The 23,013-nt window shown below is 38.1% G+C and overlaps 1 protein-coding gene across 1 annotated transcript in view; it reads left to right on the forward strand.

The window, feature by feature from the left end:
• man1a1 (mannosidase, alpha, class 1A, member 1) overlaps positions 1 to 23,013 on the forward strand; it is a 146,475-nt gene that overhangs the window by 61,642 nt on the left and 61,820 nt on the right. Inside the window, exons 3-4 of the mRNA XM_038727842.1 lie at positions 3,304 to 3,419; positions 13,151 to 13,231. Coding sequence (XP_038583770.1) covers positions 3,304 to 3,419; positions 13,151 to 13,231 — 197 coding nt within the window. The remainder of the gene's footprint in view (positions 1 to 3,303; positions 3,420 to 13,150; positions 13,232 to 23,013) is intronic.

A 23,013-nucleotide genomic window follows, 5' to 3' on the forward strand; every position in this document is an offset into this window, starting at 1 on the left:
ATTCATTATTGTTTTAGCAATCAAGTTCAGTGAGAACAGTTGCTCTCCATCTTTGAGTAGACTAAAAACATGTACATATACATATGTACAGAACTCCAACATATTTATCTATATGTATACATACATTAAAGCCCCCACTCACCCACAGTCCACCCGCTCGGGTGTTTTCATTTATTTTGCATAACAAAACCTCTTCTCAGGACAGTGTGCTTGATAGACATCTATCTCACTTTCCTGTTAGCTTTGTTGAACTTGTTAGAGTGAAACAATTCACACCTTTATCGCTCTCACACTGGTTAAATTATGTAAAATGCAGTGAAGCTCCTCCCAACCTCAACCTGAACAGAGATCCAATCAGCCACAATAATTAAAAATAACATATCTCAACATTATCTCTACTATATGTCATAATGATGACTAAAATATTTAAAATCACATGATAAAGTTACTCATATTGCTCATTAGGTTGAACGATTTTTGGGAAAAAATGTCTGTTTCTGCAAGATATTGCGATTATGATTTGTTTTGGGGGTTTTTTCACAAGCGGCACAGAGTAGATGAACCGGGCAGGAAGTCAGACACAGAACGGCCTGGAGAATTCACTTGATTTAAAAAAAGAAAAACACCCTGTGCATACTCCCGATCATAAATCAACAATAAACTGAAAAATGCTACATGTGGGATGTGTATCCTGCAGAGAGCAAAACGGGCTCACTGTCATCTGTAGTTGAAGCACACAAAATGACAAATTAACAACACGTCAACAACGTAGGGCAGGCTAAACGATCAGCTGCTAAAACACTTGAAACACAAAACTGCGGCACAGCCGCTGCCTGTGTCGGTTCGGCTGGTTTCGTTTGTTGTTGTGAAATGTACACGCCCTGTGTCCAATCTGATTGGTGAGTAGGACCGTAACAGGAGGCGCATGGTGCTTGTGATTGGCGAGCAGGTCTGTCACACAAGGATGACAACCTGTTACTGCATGACTGTTAAAAACGGGTCAGATGCGCTGTATAATTAGCGTACGTTTTAATCGTCGTCTCCACGATTAGCTAATCTCGGTCTTTCAAATCGCAGTTTAGATTTGAAAACGATTAATCAGTCAGCCCTATTGCTCATAATGATTAATATCAGTTACCTCGTTTTAAAAAGAAGAAAATTACATAACTAAAGTATTCAAAATCTCCTATTGTGACCTGTTTTGGTAGAATTGGTCTCAGTTTGGGGAAACTGTCCCGATACAAATATACATATATAGAGATAAAGAATGTTATCACTCAGTTATATATAATCAGTATTTGGTTTAAAAACTAAAAACAAATGTATGTACATGTGCAATAATTGGAAATAATTTTCTTCTAATTATTATCAAAACCTTCCACATACCTTTCATCTCTAACCTTTTCTTTTTTTATATTTATTATCAGTATTCTGGTCACTCTTTCACCATCTGTACCACACACACACACACACACACACACACACACACACACACACACACACACACACACACACACACACACACACACACACACACATACAGGAAGAGCAGGGAGTGGGAAGGAAGCACAGTGACAAGACAATGGACAGGAGGAGAGTGTCTTGTCCTCTGTCGCTTTGGAGGTTTCACTGGAGTGAAAATTTGAGAAGGATGGAAAAACCTGAAGGACAAGTGGCTACAACAATAACAGGATCTACTGACACCTCAAGTTACATCCTCTTTCATTGTGTAAAATGGCTCGAGGCCTGACAAAACATTCTTTTTAGTGTGATATCAGCTAACTGATTTTATTACAAATAGCATGTTTGGTCCACTAAGGATTTTTGGGGCGATTGACTTAGCTTAAAGACTGGAAGCAGGGGGAGACAGCTTGCCTGGTTAGCTACAGTATCTGATTTGTTAAATATGTATACAAACAATCACGTAAAAAGAGTTTCCAGATACAGTCAGTACAGTTAGAATGGTCTTTTTCAAGAAATAGTTGCAACATCTAATTATCTTCTAGAACAACAAACTTTTATTGTCATATTTCTTTCTCCAGCTTTTTAGAAAGTCAAGCTAGCACACAGATGGGAGACTGATCAATTTTCATATCTTCTCTCAAAAGAGAAAATATTGAAGCTTTTCTGTAGCCTTTTTACTGATATTTTGTGGTGAGGTATCAATATAATTCCAATTGAAAGGAAATATTATTTGTATCGATTGCTTTGTAAATCTGCTTTACAGTTGGTAACAGTTGACTGAGTTGTCATCTCACAGTGGTGATTTTAAAAAGAAATCATAATAATTTCTAGACACAGAGTGAACAGAACTCTGATGGACAACAGTAGCCCTTCACCGCTAGCTGATGATTCAGCATTGTGTCTAATGGAAAGCTTTTAGCTGCCTTTGCATCCTCCCACAACTTACAGAGGGATATACTAAACCCACAGATATACAGTACACAATAACAAACCAGCAGCTTCCTGGCTTTCATCTCAACTCTACTTTCTAGCCACGCCATTTTCAAACCTATTCTCTCCCTCCTCTTCACTGTTTTTCCTTCTACCTTTACTCCCTGCCTTCTCCATCTCTGGAGGTCTGCCTCCCTACGCTGATGTATTCATGTTTTCATTTCTGCTCTCTTTCTGTCTTATCGATTGTCGTGTTCCTTTTTCTTCTTCCTCCCCATCTTCCATTTCCAATTTTAACCCCTCTTCCGTCTCACCTCTAAGTGGTCAGATAGCTCAAACAGATGAGATCTTGTGTTTATAACAAGTATGTTGGGACTAAAAGCTTTGTGCTGCATTCTTATGATTTATTGAGCCCCCTGGCACATACACAGAATAAGGTGTTGAGGTGGTGTTGGATTCGTTAAGGGGTAAGTGCTGAAATGATGGTTTGTGGGTCTCTGTATGTCTTCCCTCCTGCTATGAAGGTAATCACAAGAGATAAGCAATACTCCTGACGTTTCATCAGTGCTCATAATCGCTGCCTCTCACCATCTGTCGAGCAAAATAATTTATTCAACCTCCAAACATAACTCTTAACTTCTGCTGTTTATAGGTTTTTGTTGGGGGAGGGGTTTCGGTTCTGCCAGCACCTGTTGTCATTCATACTTATAAAATCAGTGGTTTACCATTTGAATAATTATGGAATTTGCTCATGGAAAAGTTAAACTTAAGGTTTTTTTATTCAGCTTCCTTCCCAGCATTTGTCTATATTAGTAGTAGACCGATGATATATAAAACTAATGAAGACGCATCAACCTTCAAAGCCACATTCTGTAATCTTTTTCTAATCTTCTTCTGTTTCTCTTGCAGGCAGTATAAAGGGAGCAACAATAGTGGATGCTCTGGATACCCTCTATATCATGGAAATGTTTAAAGAGTTCGATGCTGCTACTGAGTGGGTAGAGAAGAACCTTGACTTTAATGTGGTAAGGAGTGTGTGTGGGTGTCCTTGTGATGATCAACTAAATTTATTTTGCAAAAACTTCGACTCTCTGCCATAACTCATAATTCAGTCAATAGAAGCTTGAATCATTGATATTAATGGTAGAGAGGAGCCTTGAAATGCTGGCCGTTTACCCATTTGGGATTTTCATGAGTATCTGTTTTTATTAATGGAAATTTAAAGCGAAAGAGCAAACACCTTTAAAGTTCAGGTGTTAATGTACCTAAGACTCAAGATGTCAAGATGTCCTTTTAAGATAGGTGAACAAAAGGAGACACGAGACGATAGTGCATCTGTAGTTTGAATAAAAAGACAGACAGTCTTTGTTAGAGTGCCACTTTAACTCAGTGGTGTTCCTAGTTTGTCTTCTGGGTAGGGCTAAAATGTTATCAGGAAAAAAAAAAATCTTATCATTCAAATCGCTTATTGTCACAATAAGTGTCATCATTATTTTTTTCAACTTTAAAGGCAGTTTTTGCTCCTGAGTGAAAGCTGAAGAAACCAGATGCTTAGTTCTTTATGGTCAGAACGTGACTGAAACACTTGATCATAAACAGTGGATCACTTAACAAATCTGAGGTAGAACATTCAAAACAATTACGAAAAATATTAAATGTATACATACATACTTTTTCAGTCCCTTTTTATGGGCTGATATTTGTTACTTTGTCACCTTTTAATAATTGCATAAAAAACTGAATCTGAATAGCATAATTTAATTTATTAGTTTGAAACTGAATTCCAATCAACTTGAAACTGAATGTATATTATGAAACTGAATTTAGTTGCAACTGAAAATGTATTTGAGCTAGTTTCAGTTTCAAGTTTTGGAACTGAAGAAGTCCTTTGGATGAGGGACAAAACGTCTTCCAGTATTATCAACCAAGTCCAGTTGCCCTTGACTTTAACCTTCATTGGATAACTATGACCTGGATGACTGAGAATCTTGAATCTCTGATGATCTTTACTATTCAACATCCTGGATCCCATGCTTTTTCACCAGCACTTGAATGCAGCATATAATACCGGTAAATGAAAATATCTAGTTTTGGAGGAAATCCCAAACCCTGAGCACCACTTGTTTACCGAGTTTCAGCCGTTTTTTTTTAACGTTTTGAGATATGTTCCTGACAGACGCAAGGGAGTGAAAACACAATCTGTTTTCAACTTCAATGTAGCTTGAGGAGTAAAAAAATCACTTGTGAGAAAACTGTTCGATCAGAGGAAAGCTTTGCGGGATGTTTACTGTCAATATTAAATGATGCAAGTATTACAAGTGGAGGTAATGTTTCTTAAGTATCCATATTTTGTTGTCTGCTGTGTATGTACTACTACTGCCCATGACCTTGAACAATAGAAGCACAGTTTTCTACTCATTAAAACACTTAACAACTCATGAACTTTTTGAAAGCTCCTTGCCAAGGACATATGCTCATACACAGGACTCCCAAGGCCTGTAAAATGTTTATTTCAAGCTTATTAAAAGAGGAAAATGCATAATTACATTGGTTGCTTGATTCCACTTTTCAGACAGAGCCTGAAATCCATTTTAGCTTTTTAATTTGGACTTTTATTGACTGTGATTCAGTTGAACACTTTGTAGTCTCCGTTTGCATGAACTTATGTATTACAATTAACTTAATACAGAGATATGTGACAAGATGGCGAGGGAGATATCTGACTGAATGTCGCCACATGTAGGTCAGTGCACAACTTTTGATGGTTTTCTTCACTAGGATGTTAGGAAATTTAAAGCGAAAGAGCAAACACCTTTAAAGTTCAGGTGTTAATGTACCTAAGACTCAAGATGTCAAGATGTCCTTTTAAGATAGGTGAACAAGCACATGTTAGAGGAAGACTATGTCGAGAGGTATACATAATATACCGCGCGCGTGTTTATCATCAGTAATTGGATAGAAAAAGGCCTTGATGAAGCTGCACTGAGCCTTCTGCCTGTCTAACCTAAGTCTTGGTGTGTGTGTGTGTGTGTATTACGCAAACACTAAGTGAAAGCAGTAAAAGAATATGATGGAGCGCAAATTCAACAACTATATAAATATTATAAACATACCATATTTAAACATATTATAAGAATAAGAAAATATACTGAATATCTATATTCTTTAAAATATTTTAATTTCAAGTGGTCCAGAGACTAATTATGTTTTTCTTTCCAGTGCACTAATTCTTGCTCGTCAGGCATTATAAACACATGATAATTAGTATAATCAAGACATAATATGATAAACATAATAAGCTCAAAATTGCTGGGTGTTTAATGTTTTATGTAGTAAATGTAGCCTTAATGACATGGTGATATAAAACATAATGTAATATTGTTATGCCTGGATGATTACATTTTAAGAAACAATCATCCGGGCTTCTAATGGGCTCTGCCGTTAATGCATGACAGTTCACTTAATGCTGTGGTTCTCAAACTTCAGAATAAACCCCGGAATATCCTGAAAATGTGTGAGTTTACACAAAACATATATACGTTAAGAATTTACATATGTGGAGATGAATTTTGTGTGACTACTGTGTGTGTGTGTGTGTGTGTGTGTGTGTGTGTGGTGGGGGGGGGACGTGGGACAGGAAATGAGTGTATCGACTCTGATTCCTCCTCCACAATGTTATCAATATAACCCAGAGGCAAAGAGACAAAAACATACTCTAATGGATCCATACACAAATCTATCACTGTTTACTTCTTTACTGCGAGCACACACACAAACAAACAAAGCTACTCAAACGCTACTGGAAGGATAAGTAAGATGGATCGAACTCTCCCTGTGTTTGATATCAGCTTGCTCCCTTTCTTTGTTTCTTTCATGTTTTATTGTTAACGATTATATATGATTTATTATTCATCTATTTTTAATTGTGCATGTGCTGTGCAAAAACTAGAAAATGTCAAAGCATTGTTACAGAGTTGCTAAGGACACACACGTACACACACATGTAGACACACTGATAACAGGGTTGTTACACTTCATGTGATTGAAAGGTGCAAATAAGCATGTGGGGTATTCGTAGTTAATTGAGTGCTGATTCATCAGTTTGAGATGCTGACAAAAACTTTTCAGCTTTTGTTACCAGTCATGGAAGGTTCTTATAAATAATAGCCGTTCTGATATTTTTATGAACAAAATATTACACTCAAAAGTTAAATAGTTTGGGTTTTTTAAAGGTGGGGTTATGAGGTTCTTATCCATAATTAGAGTATTACCTACAGTAAGCAGCGGTCATCTCGCCCCCATTTAGAGAAGCACAGAGTTGTACCGGCATGGAAGCAGAGTAGCTTACTGCTGTGGACGTGGTCAGCCCTTTCCTTTGGCACTATATTCTTTACTGGTTGTTTGGAAAGTCATTTAATTTATTTGTAGGTGTTGAGCACTATCTTACCTAATGGTTGGGTGTCAAAAGTAATAATATTAAACTGTATGTATATACCACTTATCAAAACAGCGTGCTTTACATTACAAAATGATCACTGCAAACGAAGAGTATAGCGTACAGCACTTCTTGGTTCACGCCCTCCTGTGTGAGCCGAAAAACTTTCAAGCCCCCCGACTCCAGCAGATGTGGATTTCATTTCTATCAGTTAACAGGGCGTTCGAAGTGGGGCTGGACAATATAGCCAAAAAAAAGTTTCATATCTTTCGATATCGATAATTATATAATTATGATTATTGCTCCTGTGTGGAAGTTGAAGAAACCAGAGGCTTAATTGTGTTTTTAAATTATTCTTTATGGTGAGAATATGACCACTTGATCATAAACAGTGGATCACTAAACAAATCTGAGGTACAACATTCAAAACAATTATGAAAAATATTTTTTCAACAAATATGAGTAATAAGTAAAAGCTTTTTTCAGTCCTTTTTCCTCAACGAAATAAACATCTTAATAAAAAAAGTCCTAATTTGTCTATGATTTAAGTCAGTGGTTCTCAACCGTTTTTTTTGGCCAACGCCCCCCTATCCATTATCCAGGTCCGTGGCAGTACATTTATTGAATTATTGTATTGAAAAAAACAAAATTATAATAATTATTGTTATAATTTTATTGTCCAGCCCTAGTTTGAAATAAAATAAAAGTTTCAGGTTGGCAAAATAAACCTTGCTTGCATCAGAGCCGTTTCTTTGATAATGCCACCACGTGAATCACATTCATACAGCTTTAGGTCTGCTCAACATCAGTGCCGCCCACAATTTGAGAACCATTGGCCTTCACTTAAACTCATATAGATTCTTTTTAGGTGGCTAAAATATGTTTTGCTGCTGACCCCGTCCACAGAAGTAGGTTGCTTTGCTTTCATGCTGGGACTCCTCTCTGCTTCTCTAAACTGGTGGCAGGCTGATAAGGCTGTGGATAAACACCTCATACAACCTCACTTCAAAAACCTACTATGCCTTTAAAAATCTAGAGTAAGTTTTCTTCAGAAAATCTTACACGGAGAATCTCATCTATGTCATGAACTAAAGAATTAATAAAGCCATAATAGGTAAAGTAGGATTGTGTGTTTTAACTTAAGTGTCTGAAGGACTGCTGTCCTCTTGCTCATGAGCTTAATGACATGAGAACATGTAGGTCTGTCTGTGAGTAAAACACACTTTCCTTTGATGTCTGCCTTTTTATTGTAGAACTATCCTCATTATAATGTCCCAGTTAAGAGCTCCTCATTAAGGAGAAATAGGAAAAACAGCGCTTTTGTCTTTCCTTTAGTCTGTGACTGCAAATATGACAGACATCAGTTTAAGTATCTCAGGACCCAAGAATATATCAGTCTAACATGATATAAATATTGAGAAATGTAGTCGATTATGCCTTCAGATCAGCTTTAATCCTTCTTACTGTACTTTATCCAAAACTGTGGATGCTCAGTGTTTGAGCTCATTCACTTTTGGAGGCTTTTTCAGCACCACAGTGATTTCCAGTACATAATCCTGCCTTATTTTCAGTATTTATCAGCAGTCATCCTGTCACTCAAACAGCGTTGTCACAGCAGGAGGCCCATTGTTTTTTGATCTGATGCAGTACCATATTGTTGAGATGTAAAGCTACCTTTTGATATGCTGTGCTTTCTGCGTATATATTTCTGCAGATTTCGACATTTCTCCTCAATTCAGACCTGACAGGATTATAAATGACAAATCACTGGGAGTTAGAGGTGGTATCATCCTGATGGCGCATGCAAAGAAACATTTTTATAAAACAGCAAATAATCTTTTATAACTTATTTTGTATTTTTTACTTCCTAATTGAAATTCCTGAATTTGGTTTTATTAGTATGTGGCAGTCATGTTCTCAAATGAACTAATATCATGTTGTAAAGATGTCTGAACTTTTGTATTCGATAAAGTCAGACAAAAAGTTTAATTTAAAAAAACAACTTTATTTCCTTACTTTTCACTGGTGAACGAACACACAGTGGCTTTTATAGCCGCTATACATGACACCATTCGGTCACACATGTAGAGGCGCACAGAACATCGTTCACAAACGCAGACTGAACAGAATTTTTAACCCCTGCTGTTGATATAAAACTATTAAAACAACAAATGGCATGGAAAAGTAGTTTTGTTTTCTTTAGTGATTAATTTTGCTGGTAACATTACCAGCCCAAACACTGTTGCAATTGCAGTTACAAATGACTGAAATCTAAAGCGCAACAGTAGAAAATAGTGTTTACCATGAAGACACTTTTCAGAGTATTGTTGACACTTATTAGAGTAAATTAAAAGTTTGTCTTATGAACAACAATAAACTTCCGCGACTTAAGTGAAATCATCCAGGAAAATAAATCTTACATTCTTACATTCTTTGTGGAGATTTAAAACTTTTTGTGTGTGCTAAATGCTACTATTGCACACACAGCTTAAAAGAGCTTTTAAAGTACAGGCACAGTCACCTTGAGTTTTCAGATAACTTCCAAAACACAGAAAAGAGAGGAAAAGGGATAAAAAGATACGTAGAAAGACAAAGGTTTGTTCAACAAATAAGAGAGATTGTTTGAGACTTATGAATACAGAAGTGATGACAGTAGCCTGGAGTGTTTGTCTCTGGATACCAAGAAGACATGAAGTAACAGACGAGAAAATAGGGAATCCAGATATTCTTGACGTCTTTACGAAACATGTCTACATCATTACAGCTGTCTCTAAGCAAAGTACACAACAGCTGTATGAACTGTGAGGTTAGCAATACTAATGGTTCGTACCCTCTCAGTGCCACAGCAAACCTGCACACCTCATTCTGATTGATTCACACAGGCACGGGAATTAAAGATGATCACAGGAGAGGAGATGATCACAAACAGACACAGCTGCTGGTTAAGGAGTAAACGGTGCAACCATTAAGGTACAAAATATGATGCAGGTGTGGTTTTACTACATTTGAGTGTATATAATTTAATTGATCTGCCTCTTGTGAACTCAGCCAGTGCCACATGAGCCAGGGGAAATTTAGTCAGCAGTATTCAGTATGGGATATTTTGTAAAACGATTTTTCTTGTTCAGGAGCAGCAGCAGGATTTTTGCTACACACTTACACAGTGTCTGGACATTGCACCTGTAATTTTTGGTGAACAAAGAATAAATGGTTTTGTTACTAGTAGAGTATTAGTAGTATTTGACTAAGCCATTAGGTATTCATGTTGTTGCTTTTTTATTTCAAATAATTTAGTCACACTTATTTCAAATGAATCAAACATGCATCTTCTACCACACAATCAGTATTAAACATACACTGGATTACTTTCTAGTCAGTCCCGATGGAGGAGGAATTTTTTGCTTTAATTGGTGCTTACTGGGTGTTGTTTGTCACTTCCTGGTTTGGTTGCAGATGGCTTCAGCAACTGGTAGAATCTGGGGTTAGTTAGAAGTGGTATTAGCTGCTAACGCTAGAGCTACTTTCATTGTGCTGACTGCTCATGTTGCCTTTTTATGTGAGGAGTAACTGGCAGTCTTCAGCGTTGCTCTCTGCTCTTCTAAGTGCAATGAATGGAATTGTGTTTTGCTTGCATCACAAAACCTGAGAAAATATGACCGTTGCGTCTCACTCAGAGTCCCACTGCAGGAGCCACACAGGTCACTGCCATTTATTTCTACACAAGCAGCTAAGCAACACTTTTAAATCTATTTAAAGAGAAACAGATTGAGTACGGGGTTTATAGCACTCTCGAGACTTCTTCTGTCAAACACTTTGAAACAACTTATGATCATAAGTTATTAAAGAGTATGATGGGGGAAAAAGAAACTCAATATTTCCTGTAATGAGAAAACTACAGGTATAGATTTTTTGCTTTTTGTCATTTAACAACTAGCCATTCACAAAATAGATCATAAGATACACTTTCATCTAAAGAGGTCTGCTTGGGCCATTATGTCATCGACTCATCTTTCTGTAGCCCTTAATTAGTTCTCTTCTAGCTTAGTTAAACTCTTCTACTAATAGACAGCAGGCAGTAGGATGATATAATATCATCCTTTTACATTTCATCTTCAATATAAAACAGTATGATGTGGAAAAAATAAACTCAACATTTCATTTAATGAGAAAACTACAGGTATAGATTTTTTGCTTTTTGTCAATTTGAGCTCTAAGACCAGCAAAACAGGTTGTTCAGTGTCACTCAACAACTAGCCATTCACAAAATAGAGCATAAGATACACTTTGATCTGAAGAGGTCTGCTTTGGCCATTATCTCATTGACTCATCTTGCTGTAGCCCTTAATTAGTTCTCTGCTAGGCCATGCTTAGTCAGTTTCTTGTGCGCTCTGTAATGGCTTTAATGTTGCAGCATCAGGAGACTTGATTCCCTGCCTGCCAACTTTGTCAGGTCCTCTTGCAGGATAGAGATAACGTCACACAACTGCTGACTCAGAGGGTCACTGTCCAACAGTTTAAAGCAGTGGTGGCTGCTAAGACAAGATACCTCAGGAAAACTGCTGTAAACGTTCGCTCAAAAGTACCTTACCTTTAAAAGTAAGTAGAAATATTTGTTCATTCCAATATATTACACTGTTTCACTCTTCTAGCTCATTTAAACTGCTCTGCTAATAGACAGCAGGCAGATAGAACATTGTCCTTTTACATTTCAGCCTCCTGTGCGTTGTGGAGGAAATAATTCAGTTTTAATTAGGACGAATTAGCTACAAAATCTAACCACTCAATCAGTCATTCAGAATTTGGGGGAAATGACAGGACACATTTTGTCTGGCATGTAATTTGTTTTTCCACAGGACAGAGTCTATTGTCCTATCTCTGGGTGACAGCAGTGACTTATGAGAGCTGTCAGTCAAGCACAAAAACTTCATCTGACTCAGGAATCTGTTCATAAAAGAGGAGAGGGAGAGAGATGAAGCTTCATTGTTCTGTTGCAGAGACAATTGGCTTTCCCAACTCGCATTTTTTGTTATTATTTGTCCCATTCTCTCTGCCAAAAACTGAAATAGAGGTGTTTTATTTTTAGATGCAGCACACTTTACCGCTGCCATTTAAGGCAATGTTTGGTATCTAAGGATTTCTTTTTTAACTTAAGCCCTTCACTGCTCTGTGACAGATTGGGATACGTGTGCCCAACAAGGGGCCCAGTATTTTGTCAGCAGACTTTTTGAAAAACCTTCAAAAAAATTGGCACAAACATTACTGGATATCTTCCAATATCTACAGCCATGTGGCTCTAGTGGCGCTGTGAGCCAAATGCCATGTCAGTTCACAACAACAGTGGTAATATGCTGATATTTAGCAACTACAATGTTTACTGTGTTCACCATCTTAGTGTAGGCTTTCTTTTAGCATGCTAATTAGCACTAAACACAATGCAAGGCTGAGGCTGATGTGAATGTCATTTTGCAAGTATTTGGTCATAAATTAAAGTATTGGACCAATAAAAAAAATGACCTGATGATCACGCTCGATGAAAAGTTAGGGGTCGCCAATGTGATTGCAATTCATGCTGAGGGGAGACACCAAATTTCATGGCAATCCATCAGATACTTTCATTCAGGGCCATAGCTGTGGACCATCCCTTGATGTATGACGCTAGTATGGCTGAAAGGACCAAGCTATTTGAAATTATTTTGTGTTGTGATAATAATTTATACAAAAAGTATTAATTAAACACCCACAATACAGGGTAACTGTAAATTTCTGAAACTACTCAGGAAGCACAGGTATCCACTGCTGAATACACCCTGAACATGTGCATAATGCATCCACCATGCACACATGTACATTGCTAAAATGCTTGAACAGTTATCGTAAGAGCAGCGGTTCAATCCCTTGGTCTCCCCCAGTCTGCATTTCGAAGTGTCCTTGGGCTAGAGACTGAACCAAAAATTGCTCTTGAAGGCTGTGCCATTGGTGTGTGAGTGTGTGTGAATGGGGTGAATGTGACTTGTAGTGTAAAGTTCTCTGAGTGGTTGGAAGCCTAGAAAGGTGCTATACAAATACAGTGAATTTACTATGTACGATCCTTAACCAGCCAGGATTTAAATGTATTCAGTGTCAATTGTTGACTGCTTCCATCTAAAAAATATCTGTCTGGACTGTGAAAAGCGCACCTTAATCTAATCCTGCCTGAAGTGAAACAGGACCCAAAAACATTTTTGTATCGAGCTTTTCTAATTCACTGTTAGTAGGAGGAGAAATATGTATTCGTGAGTAGGGTTCATCATCTTATATTTTCTTTCTTTGTCCCTGTTGCAGAATGCAGAAGTGTCTGTGTTTGAGGTGAACATCCGGTTTGTTGGAGGTCTGCTGTCCGCCTACTACCTGTCTGGGAAAGAGGTAAGGAACTTACTGAAGCTTTCTGTAGTGTTTCTCAGGCCCCCGTTGCAATGAACAAGACCTTGAAGAGGGATCTTGCTGCCTGTTGGCTGATTGATGAAACCGATGGTACAGAGCAGATGACTGATGGTGGAGATTGGGAGAATGAATGAGTGCTTTTATATGCTCAAAGGCTTTAGTAATATGTCTTTTAATAGCCGGTACAGATAAATGTGTCCCATTAGCGAGTGCCAAGGAAAGTTCTCTTTCCAAGTATGAGTGCCCTCTTATCGACTTCTGTTCGTTTGCTCCTTGGTTAGGACTCCAACCAGCCTAGTGTAAAGGGTTACTCTTTACACTATCGCGTACTGTGATTTAAAGGAAAATGGCTGGAAGATGAATACACCTGGAATGTTGTTCCTCTTGGTTACCTGCGTGGTGGCTATGCATTGGTTATAGATACAGCAGTGGCTTATTTTGTTTTTCACACAGCACTGTCTTAAGTATCAGCAAGAACATTAGTAAACCTAAGTTTGCCCACAAGGTGCCTCAGATACAGAAAAATGTTTGTACTTTTAAATGAAAGGTGGTATACTGTCAGCCTGGGGAGGCAGAATATGTTAGCGTCTGAGTGCTGACAAATTATTGCTCCAGACTTGCTTTATTCAGAAAAATGAGAGGAGAGGAATTTCATGGTGCTTCTCACTTTCCTCATAGTGCTAGTCCTGCTGTGTCTATGTGTATGTTAATCTGCTTAGTGACAAGAGACTGTGAAAATGACATCAGCAGGGTATTACGCTCGGATCATGTTCTACTCTGCCAATGCAGCGATTTCATGTAAAACTCACTTTTCTTCAATATCTTTTCTTCTTTCTCTCTTTTAATTACACGCCTCAGTCTATAAATGAATGATAAGGCCCGATCAAGGAATGCATATCTCTGCAAATCACCTGCAGAATAGCTTTTTATAAGCCGCCAAAATCTGGTACTTGCAAAGTATTTCTTTTTCATTTCATTTTCATTTTTCATTTCATTTTTGTTTCTAGACTCTCACAGGAGGGATTTTACTCTGAGTGACTTTGGTCTTCTCTTCTGCACTTTAATACACATACATACAGGTATACACACCATCCTATTTGAGACACATAATCTACACCATCATCGTGGCGGTGAGCATACCAGGGTTGTGAGGCGAAGTGCTTCTTTATTAGCGAGGAGAGATTGTGCAGGCAGGAGTCACACTTTGAGTTCTCTTGTAGCAAAATCTATTTCTATGCTTGATGAGTGTTTCTGCGCCTTAATATACAGAAAATCGAGATGAACGTTATTTCATGTAAAGCTCTAGATGTTCAGACTATGGCTTAAAAAAAGAAATAATGACACAAATAGAACCATTTAACAAGTTTAAAGTAGCTTAACACTACTTAAGGCATGACATAAACAGCCTGAAAATTAAACCAAAGCATGTAAATCTCCAAAGTCAACAACAAAATGAGACAATATAGCACAAATTATATACATTAAGCCTTTAAATGTGTGCCTCCACAGTGATTTCAGACCTAAACATTACTTTAAGTGGCCTTAAATGGCAGTATAGCTAAGGCCCAAATTGCTTGTTTTGTCCAAACAGATGTTATGTTCTCTGGAGAATCTGGACCCGACAGAGGAGATGCAGTTAAAGACAATTTATTGTGAAAGATTGTGGTAATAAAGTCACTTGATGAGTGCTGTTGAATGATGAAGATTGAGCCAAAGCAGCATGAGTTGATGATAGCAGCTGTTATGCTATGTGTGTTTCAGTAGAGAAGTCTGACTTAGCAGCAAGCGAAGCCGGTAAGAAGCACAGCAGTGGAGTAAACCTGAACACAGGGAAACAACGCATGACTCAAAGAGTCTAAAGCGAACATGAAGAAACTTCGTAGCGCCACAGCGTAGTTACCACACTGGTGAATGGAATAATCTTAGAGCTGGGGTAGATACACTGCAGAGTCTCAGGTGTGCAGGAGGCGGGTAGAATCAAAGGAGCGCCACACTTGGACAGACATACACACAGGCAAATAGGGCAAAACAAAATGGAGAGGAGAGGTATAGCCAGACCATGACAATATAAGTCTAACACCCAAAGAAATCACGTAAAATCACATATAAGGAAAGAAAAGCAGCAATTTTTCACAATTTGGAAGCTTGAACTAGAAGGTGATTGTCTTGAATGTTTAAATAAATGTCAAGATAATTGCAGATTTTTCTGATGATTGTTTGGTCTGGTTGCTGTATTGTCAGCCATGTGATGAAGTTTCAGATTGGGCTGCTCAACAGCTAGTCACGTATCTGGCATCTAGGCCATGTACCTAAACACTGACAATAAAATAGCGAACAGTGAACACATTATAAACGATACAATACGAAATGCTACAAAACAAAACCTGCAAACCGTAATTCAGCTTATAACAAAATAACAAAAGCTTGTATTTACAACACCTGATCTTCCTACTCTGATCTTCATCATAGCGAAAGCAGCTTCATTTAAAATCATCAATGCAGATAATCTGGACTGAAAATCCTCTCAACAGGTGTGAAACACTGAAGGCGAACTGCACCTCCTCATCACTTCTCAGCAGTCACTCTTGGCTCCATTTGTTTTTTATGAGAGTCCATCAGTTCAGGGCTCCCTGTATTTCATCAGAGCCTTGAGAGGTCCTTCTCCTTCAGCTGCAGGTTAGGGTCCCCTGAAGGATGGAGGAGGTAGATGGATGGCTGCTGGGTGGCTGGAAGGCTGTTGATGACTGAATGTTGCAGGTGTTGTGCCACTGAAGGACTGTTAAAATACTGGCTTAAATACTGCTGGTTGGTGCTGAAGGAGGGGTTAGGGCTCCAGGGAAAGATAAGCAGATGTACTGGAAAGACTTGAGCTCGCAATGACAGAACCCTGAAAAACCCTGACACAGATACATCTTGATCTGTTTACATTACAACCTTTAACTAAATCCACTTCAAAATAGTACACAGAGGAACAGTAAAAGAAAATGTTATTTTCCATTATCTGTTAGTATAATAATTATTTTCACAATCAAATAATTAATTGTTGGGTCTTTAAAAATGTCAGAAATAGTAAAAAAAAAAAAAGCCCATCACAATAGTTTAAAGGTTATGTTTTCAATTTTCTTGTTTTACCAAATTCTTGGTAAATAATAATTAATGATAAATTAATGAATAGATAATGTTTTAAATGAATAAAAGTACACTCACAACATTACCATTCTATGATTTTGTAATTATTTCTTGATGTTATTTTGTGTTCCTTGGCAGGCAAACCAAAATTTTAATTTGCACACTCTGTAAAGGCAGTGCAATGAGATGGTTACTTTTATGACTGTTGAGTAAATGAAAGACTTTCTAGAATTTATACTGTAAGATTGCATAGTCTTTTCTACACTTTTGTGTATTGTGTGAGTTCATCAGTTCATCGTACATTTTAGTTTTTTTTAGATGAGCACTCGAGCTTTCCTGCTCCTTTCACATGCTCAACTTCCATCTGTAAAACCAATGCTCACACTTTCACTTTATACACTGATAAAAGCTCTTACAGATAAAGTGGATCTGTACTGGAGGTACATTTTGCAGACTGATATATTTATAACAAAATGGACTAATTGAACACTGGTCAGGCATTATGTAACTCACCACTTGGAGTATAGATTAGATGAGACATTACCTGACCTAATATATTCAAACCCTCAAACCTAAAAGGACCAGAGAGAAGGAGAGAACCTCAGAACAGAGAATTTGTCAACATTAAGCCAACTCAAAATACTACATGAAAAACTGAAAACAGATTTTTGTTTGTTTGTTTGTTTAAAAAAGGCAAAACATTTTGGAAAAATTTTTAGATTTGCTGGCTTTACCTAAAATTTCTGGTGCAAACATTGTAAACAGGTTAAAATGTCTTAAATTGTTCACATCTGAGTTGTTGAATGGACGTTGCAGTTTACATCAAAGCACTTAAACCATCTGCAGTGTATTAATGAGGAAACTGCTTTATTTGATTCATCTTTCATTTGATCAAGTGATTTCTTGTCAGAAGGTTGAGGTCTATCAACAAGCCATCCCTGATTACCTCAATCTTATACCTTGAACAGTATTTACAAGCTGCATTTTGGAAATAGGGAGAGGTTTGATTTAAGGAGGATGATGGACAAGGAGTCAAAAAGATGATGAGACGGTGTTCGGGAAAGACGGAAGGAGCAGTTTAAAGAAGAGCAGTCACTCTGGTCTGGTCTGTCCTAGTCTGGCTCTCACTCAAAGAGACCTGGGCCTTGATGAAATTTTGATCAGTAAAAGTACAGCTGGTACTGGCTGTGTGCACCCTACTGGCAGGCTTTTAACACCCCTGCCTGCATACAGATCACAGCATGTAACCTCATCCAATGAAGAAAGGGAAGAAGGGAAGGACAGTAGGTAGGAAGGAAGTAAACAATGTGTTGAAAGATGAACAAAATAAAAGGCTTGCAGTGCTCATAGTAATCAAAGCTAAGGGCTTCAAGGAGGAAAGGACAGAGAAAGGACGGACAGCAGCAAGAATGAAAAAAAGCCAGAAAGGAAGAAGGAAATGGAGCCTGAAGGAAGCTATTTTAGGGAAAATAAGGGGGGAAACCTGAAAGAAGGACGAAGAAGGTGATGATTGGAGGAGGGAAGGAATTGAAAAGAAGTGAGGGAAGAAATTTGAAGCGATAGATGGAAGAGAGACAGATGCTATGTGACTATGTATGTAGTTGTAGTATACTGTTTTGCTGTTAGTTTATAAGAGATCAATCTACTTAACTGTTTCACACTAACAGGAAGTAATCTAATCCTTGCGCTGCCAGATGCCAATCAGACTACGAATTTAGACAGCTGCTGCCAATTAGACTTTACAAAATGACAGCAAAAATGTTGGTGTTCTTGGTGCTGTTTTGCCATCATCCACAATGAATTTTTCCACCTGTGACCAGCTCTTGTATTTCTTTTGTTCATTGCATTGTGGGGGAATAGTGTACCTCAACAGCACACTCAAATCAAGGGTTTTAACATGCATACAGTTTTTCCAGTGTGAATAAACTATATACTCTATTCTACATAAAAATTAGTTTGTACATAGATTCCGGATACAGCTAGGAAGTAAAACAGAAATGAACAATTTAGAGAAATGGAAATAATAAAGGAAGGAAATAAAAAGGGAACTAAAAGGCAGAGGAATGAAAGGCTGCAATTAGAGAGAGCAGAGGAGTGGAGAATGAATAAAAAGGAGGATTTGGGAAAGGAACAAGCAAATGAGTACAAGATGATGAGAGGAAATCAATTCAGGAAGCAATAAAAATAGAAATATTAAGTAATCCATTATCGATGTGGGAGAGGTGATTGTAAGTCTTATAATAGATGTATGGTTAACCAGTAGAAGGAAAGGAATGAGGGATAGGATGGAGGAATTGCTGATGCAAATGAGGAACACATTGAGAAAGTGGGTAGGTAACTGTTTTTGCCTTTAGGAGAGGATTTTTTTAATTAAAGGTATACAGAAATACTAAAGCAGAGATATTAACTTGTGACGTGATATTAGCATCATGGGTATTTAGATGCAGTTCTTTCACTACTCATGTATAATCACTACAAATGCAATAAAATCCTAATAAGGTCCTTTCTACAAGAAGTGATTGTAGTGTGTACAATTAAAATGACAATATGCAAGAATCAACAAATACTTAATGTGAAGATCTGCTTTTAAAATTTGCTGTTATTCATCACAAGAATGTTGTTTTTTGTTTTTTTTTAATCCTTTCAAAACCCTTATCCTGGAGTGATTATAATGAACAACAATGTTGATGCTTGAATATGATGAAAACTAATCCCAATCTCCTTTAGTTGAGTCTGACAGAGTAATCTGGTGATGACAGGGATGAGTGTCCCAGCTGACTCTCTCATCCCTTGGAACAACCCAGATTAAAGTGAATATCCTGTCACTGGAAAACTAAAGCAGAGGTTCGATTCTCAGGTGTCTTGAGGACCTCCTTTAGACACAGAGAAATGGAACAACATAATTAAGCAGCAGGTTAGGGAACTGATGGGCATAAAAGCATTCGATTTCTTTGTCCACATGTAACTCGTAGATAGAAGATACAAGAACAAGGAAACTTCACAGCATCTGGCTCTTAAAGTGATTGATCCATTGTAGATGAAGACCCATTCATTTATTTAACAAGCTCTGGTCTTTAAGTCAGAAGGCCGACACGTAATTCCCTCCTCTCTAAACTGGCCGTGAAGAGATCCCTTTGTAGAACGACTACTATACACTGTAAAAAACCCACATGGAAGGTGGGGGTTCCAGTCTGTACCAGTACAGGATAGAGCTGTAGGCTACACCAGTTTACTGTAAGTTTTTACCAGATGTTCTCAACACTGGACAAGTAGGTAGTAATAAAATACAGCTACCAGTTACTTTATATTGAGCTAATGTTAAGTTATATAGCAGCCAAAAGAAGTCGCCTACTGTATAAGCTGTCCTGCTCAGCTGCACTGTCTGAAGGGGAGATGTTAGCTAGCACAAACCGGCTTCACTTTTCCAGCAGTTGGGGAAATAACAGACAGACTTTTCTTGGTCTTTAGAAGCTATCGCACCATAACCGACACAGTGCATTTACTGCCAGAAAATATTCCTCCACTCACGTTCACCGTCACTTTCTGCTGCATCGTTACGCACCTCACGATTCGGAGTTACGTTGCTCTTATAAGCTAAAAGCATCTGTCACAGCAAAGCGATGACTGTTACCGTGCTCGCATAGTGTGAGTGAAAATTTGTAGCGCATTGATATAATAATGATCGTGTGAAATTTTAGTAGCGGCAGAAACACTGGGCTTTAGCTGCCATATCGAGTGAGCATTACCCTGCTGAGACTCTGCGGAGGGATAATGGTATGTTGATTTTGGACTACGCCAAGAAGCTTGACTTGACAAAACACCAGCAATAAACTGACAAAAGACTACCAGGACAAAGATATCCTCTTGATTTGGCTAACTCAGACCTTTCGTATTAATGAAATGATTGATATGACATGACATGTATGGGTTAATAAATCATAACCATTAACTAAACTTACAGAAAACAGCTACTTTGTTTTGGTTGGTCTGCTGCACAGCCAGATAACCTTTGTATCAGCCACAATGGCTGTTGGTGACTTGCAAACAATACCATTTATTGCTGAATTCCAGTAATTTGTCTGGATAAACAGAAACTGTCTTTGCGTTCTACTGTACCGCTGGAACACTGCACAGATCTGTGTTTGACTGATTTGGCTTGGCACAGTTAGGTTGTTCCATGGATTTCTGTGGCATGAACAACAGAAATTAGCAGAACTTCACGTTCCTATTTCAGGGCCTTGAATCATTTCCTTTTTATTGTCAGTGATTGATCAGATGGCTCAAGTTTGGCTCGGGATAGCACAGCATGACTTTGCCAATTCCTTCTGCTTATTGATCAGCCTCCAATAAGATTGCTTTCCCCAAGTATATTTACAAATCTCAGCACACTCTGACCTGCAATCAGGCTAGCATTCATCTTCCACTTTCATGCTCAGCCTTCATGATCAAATCATACAATTACTGATACTGTTTCAAATAGACTACGAGTGGTCGGGGTCCTTGAAGCTTTCAAAACTAATTTGGATTCAGTCTCACCCATGATTTCTGGGTCATTCAGGGATACCAGTGCTACTGTCATGTAGACTTATATGATTAGACTCCACCAGAAAAATCAAGCCATAATCCGCTATTAGGGTTCTGACACATGTTTGTAAAAACACAATTTCCAGAACAAACTGGGGGTTTCTTTCATTTCCCTGCTTCAATTACTGAGTTGTCAACCAAGCTAATTTGCCATAATCACTTTTGTCCATTTCCCATATTTCCCTGTAGTCCTATGGTTCTGGATAAACATTGTCTTTTTCTCTGAAATACCTCAACAGAGAAATGTTATACCCCATTTTGCTTTCTGCATTTGGACACTTCTACAGTTTCTGATGACAAGTGATACCATAGCCTACAAATATCTCCATGTTCTCACAGTAATTATGAGTAGGATGCTTGTAATATATAGAAATATATATATAATGAGTTTCTCCCAGGCAATAGCTTGCGTTCATGGTCAGTCTGATATGACATACATGCAGCACAAACAGAACAACATGAGTCAAGACCAAGGCTGAGAAACCAAGTGGCAGATTGTGACTCACAAGCTTACAGACAAGTAGACAGTTCTTGCTCTGAAGTTCAGAAACAGCAGGAAGTCTAGCTGTACACACGTTTTTGATGTGTTGCTGTGCCATATGGCTGATAGGGTGGTAACTTGAACAGCTGCTTGTTTAAAAAAATCTCATTATGCGGTTCCTTGAATTCATTTTCTCACAAGTGCTGGTGACAGCTTTGTAAAAATTGCATGAAAGTTGGGATCAGCCAGATATACCTTTCACACAATATGCTTAGCCCTGGGCTAAGACCCTTGCTAGTCTTGGACTGACAGCACCCACAGTACTTACTTAACCCCTCTCCAGGGTGGAGGGAGTACTAGTGTGAGTCAAGGTTAGAACCAAAGCAATTCAGTGTTTAAAGTCCCAAAAAGTTTAAACCTTACATGCTGTCAGCAGTTTGAAGATGTTCACCCGGGGTTGTAATGTTAGTGTGATTCATAACCCAACGTTTACTGTTAGCCCTGGGTGAGTGGATAATGAGTAATGAATAAAATGAGGTTAAGCTAGCTATGGGCTTTCTCTAGCCTGGGATTTAGCTTAGCCCATGGCTAAGAAACACAAGTGTGAAAAGCCTTAATGTGACGTTAAACCAAATACGGTCTGAGAGCTGGTCTCTTTAGTCCACCACTAATACTAACTCTGCTTCATCTACTTGTTTGTCAACTTCTGGCTCTACATGAAGGTGTTAAAAATACCCATAACCAGCACCCCTCTGGAACTACATAACATCCTTGATGAGTGATCATGGCTAAACAAAAACTAAAATCTGTACCTTTTGTATATTGTCTGTATGAATATGGTGTCTGACATGCTGAAGTGTGTTCAGTTTGTCCCCAGATTTGTCCCACATTAACATAACAGACTGTAATTAGACAGAGCTTAAAAACATCAAATCCAGATGTACGTGTACCCAAAACACGTTGAAGATCCCTCCAGACAAACCGCGTCTGGGAGTGGAGAGGTACAACAAAAAAGAAGTGCTGTGTCAAGACAACTAATGAGTTGAGTGAAAGAATTATGAATAATGAGGAATGTCGTCCGGCTCTTAGGTGTTATTAGGTCTTATTTATATATATATAGTGAAAGGTTTTGGGCTATTTGTTTGTCAACACAAGCAATTTTTTAAATAATTGTAATTATAATAATTCAGCATCTTGAGTTTTAGGAAACTGCAATGGGCATTTGTTTTACTTTTTTGACAATTTATAGGGGGGAAATGCGTAGATTTTTGCTTAGTTGCAGCCGTTTGTCCAATCATAGAGACAACTAGTTAATCTTGAAGTACTTGTCAGATGGTCTCCCCACACCTTGGATTGGACAGAGTGGTCTGTGCCCAACAATTTCTGTAACTTTCTGAAAACGACAATCCAACATCACACCCACCTCACGCTGTGGCCTGCTGTGCAGAGGTGAGACAGCAGCCAGGGTATGTACTTTCTTTTTTTGTTCATTACACTTTAAATGTCTTAGGTGGCTCAGATGGAAAATACAGCAGAAAGAGAAATTAGTAGTACAGTGACAATAGGTGGA

This window comes from Micropterus salmoides, unplaced genomic scaffold (assembly GCF_014851395.1).
Source record: "Micropterus salmoides isolate LMB-PRFRI ecotype aquatic unplaced genomic scaffold, ASM1485139v1 Ms_hic_scaffold_18, whole genome shotgun sequence".
NCBI classification, from domain to species: domain Eukaryota; kingdom Metazoa; phylum Chordata; class Actinopteri; order Centrarchiformes; family Centrarchidae; genus Micropterus; species Micropterus salmoides.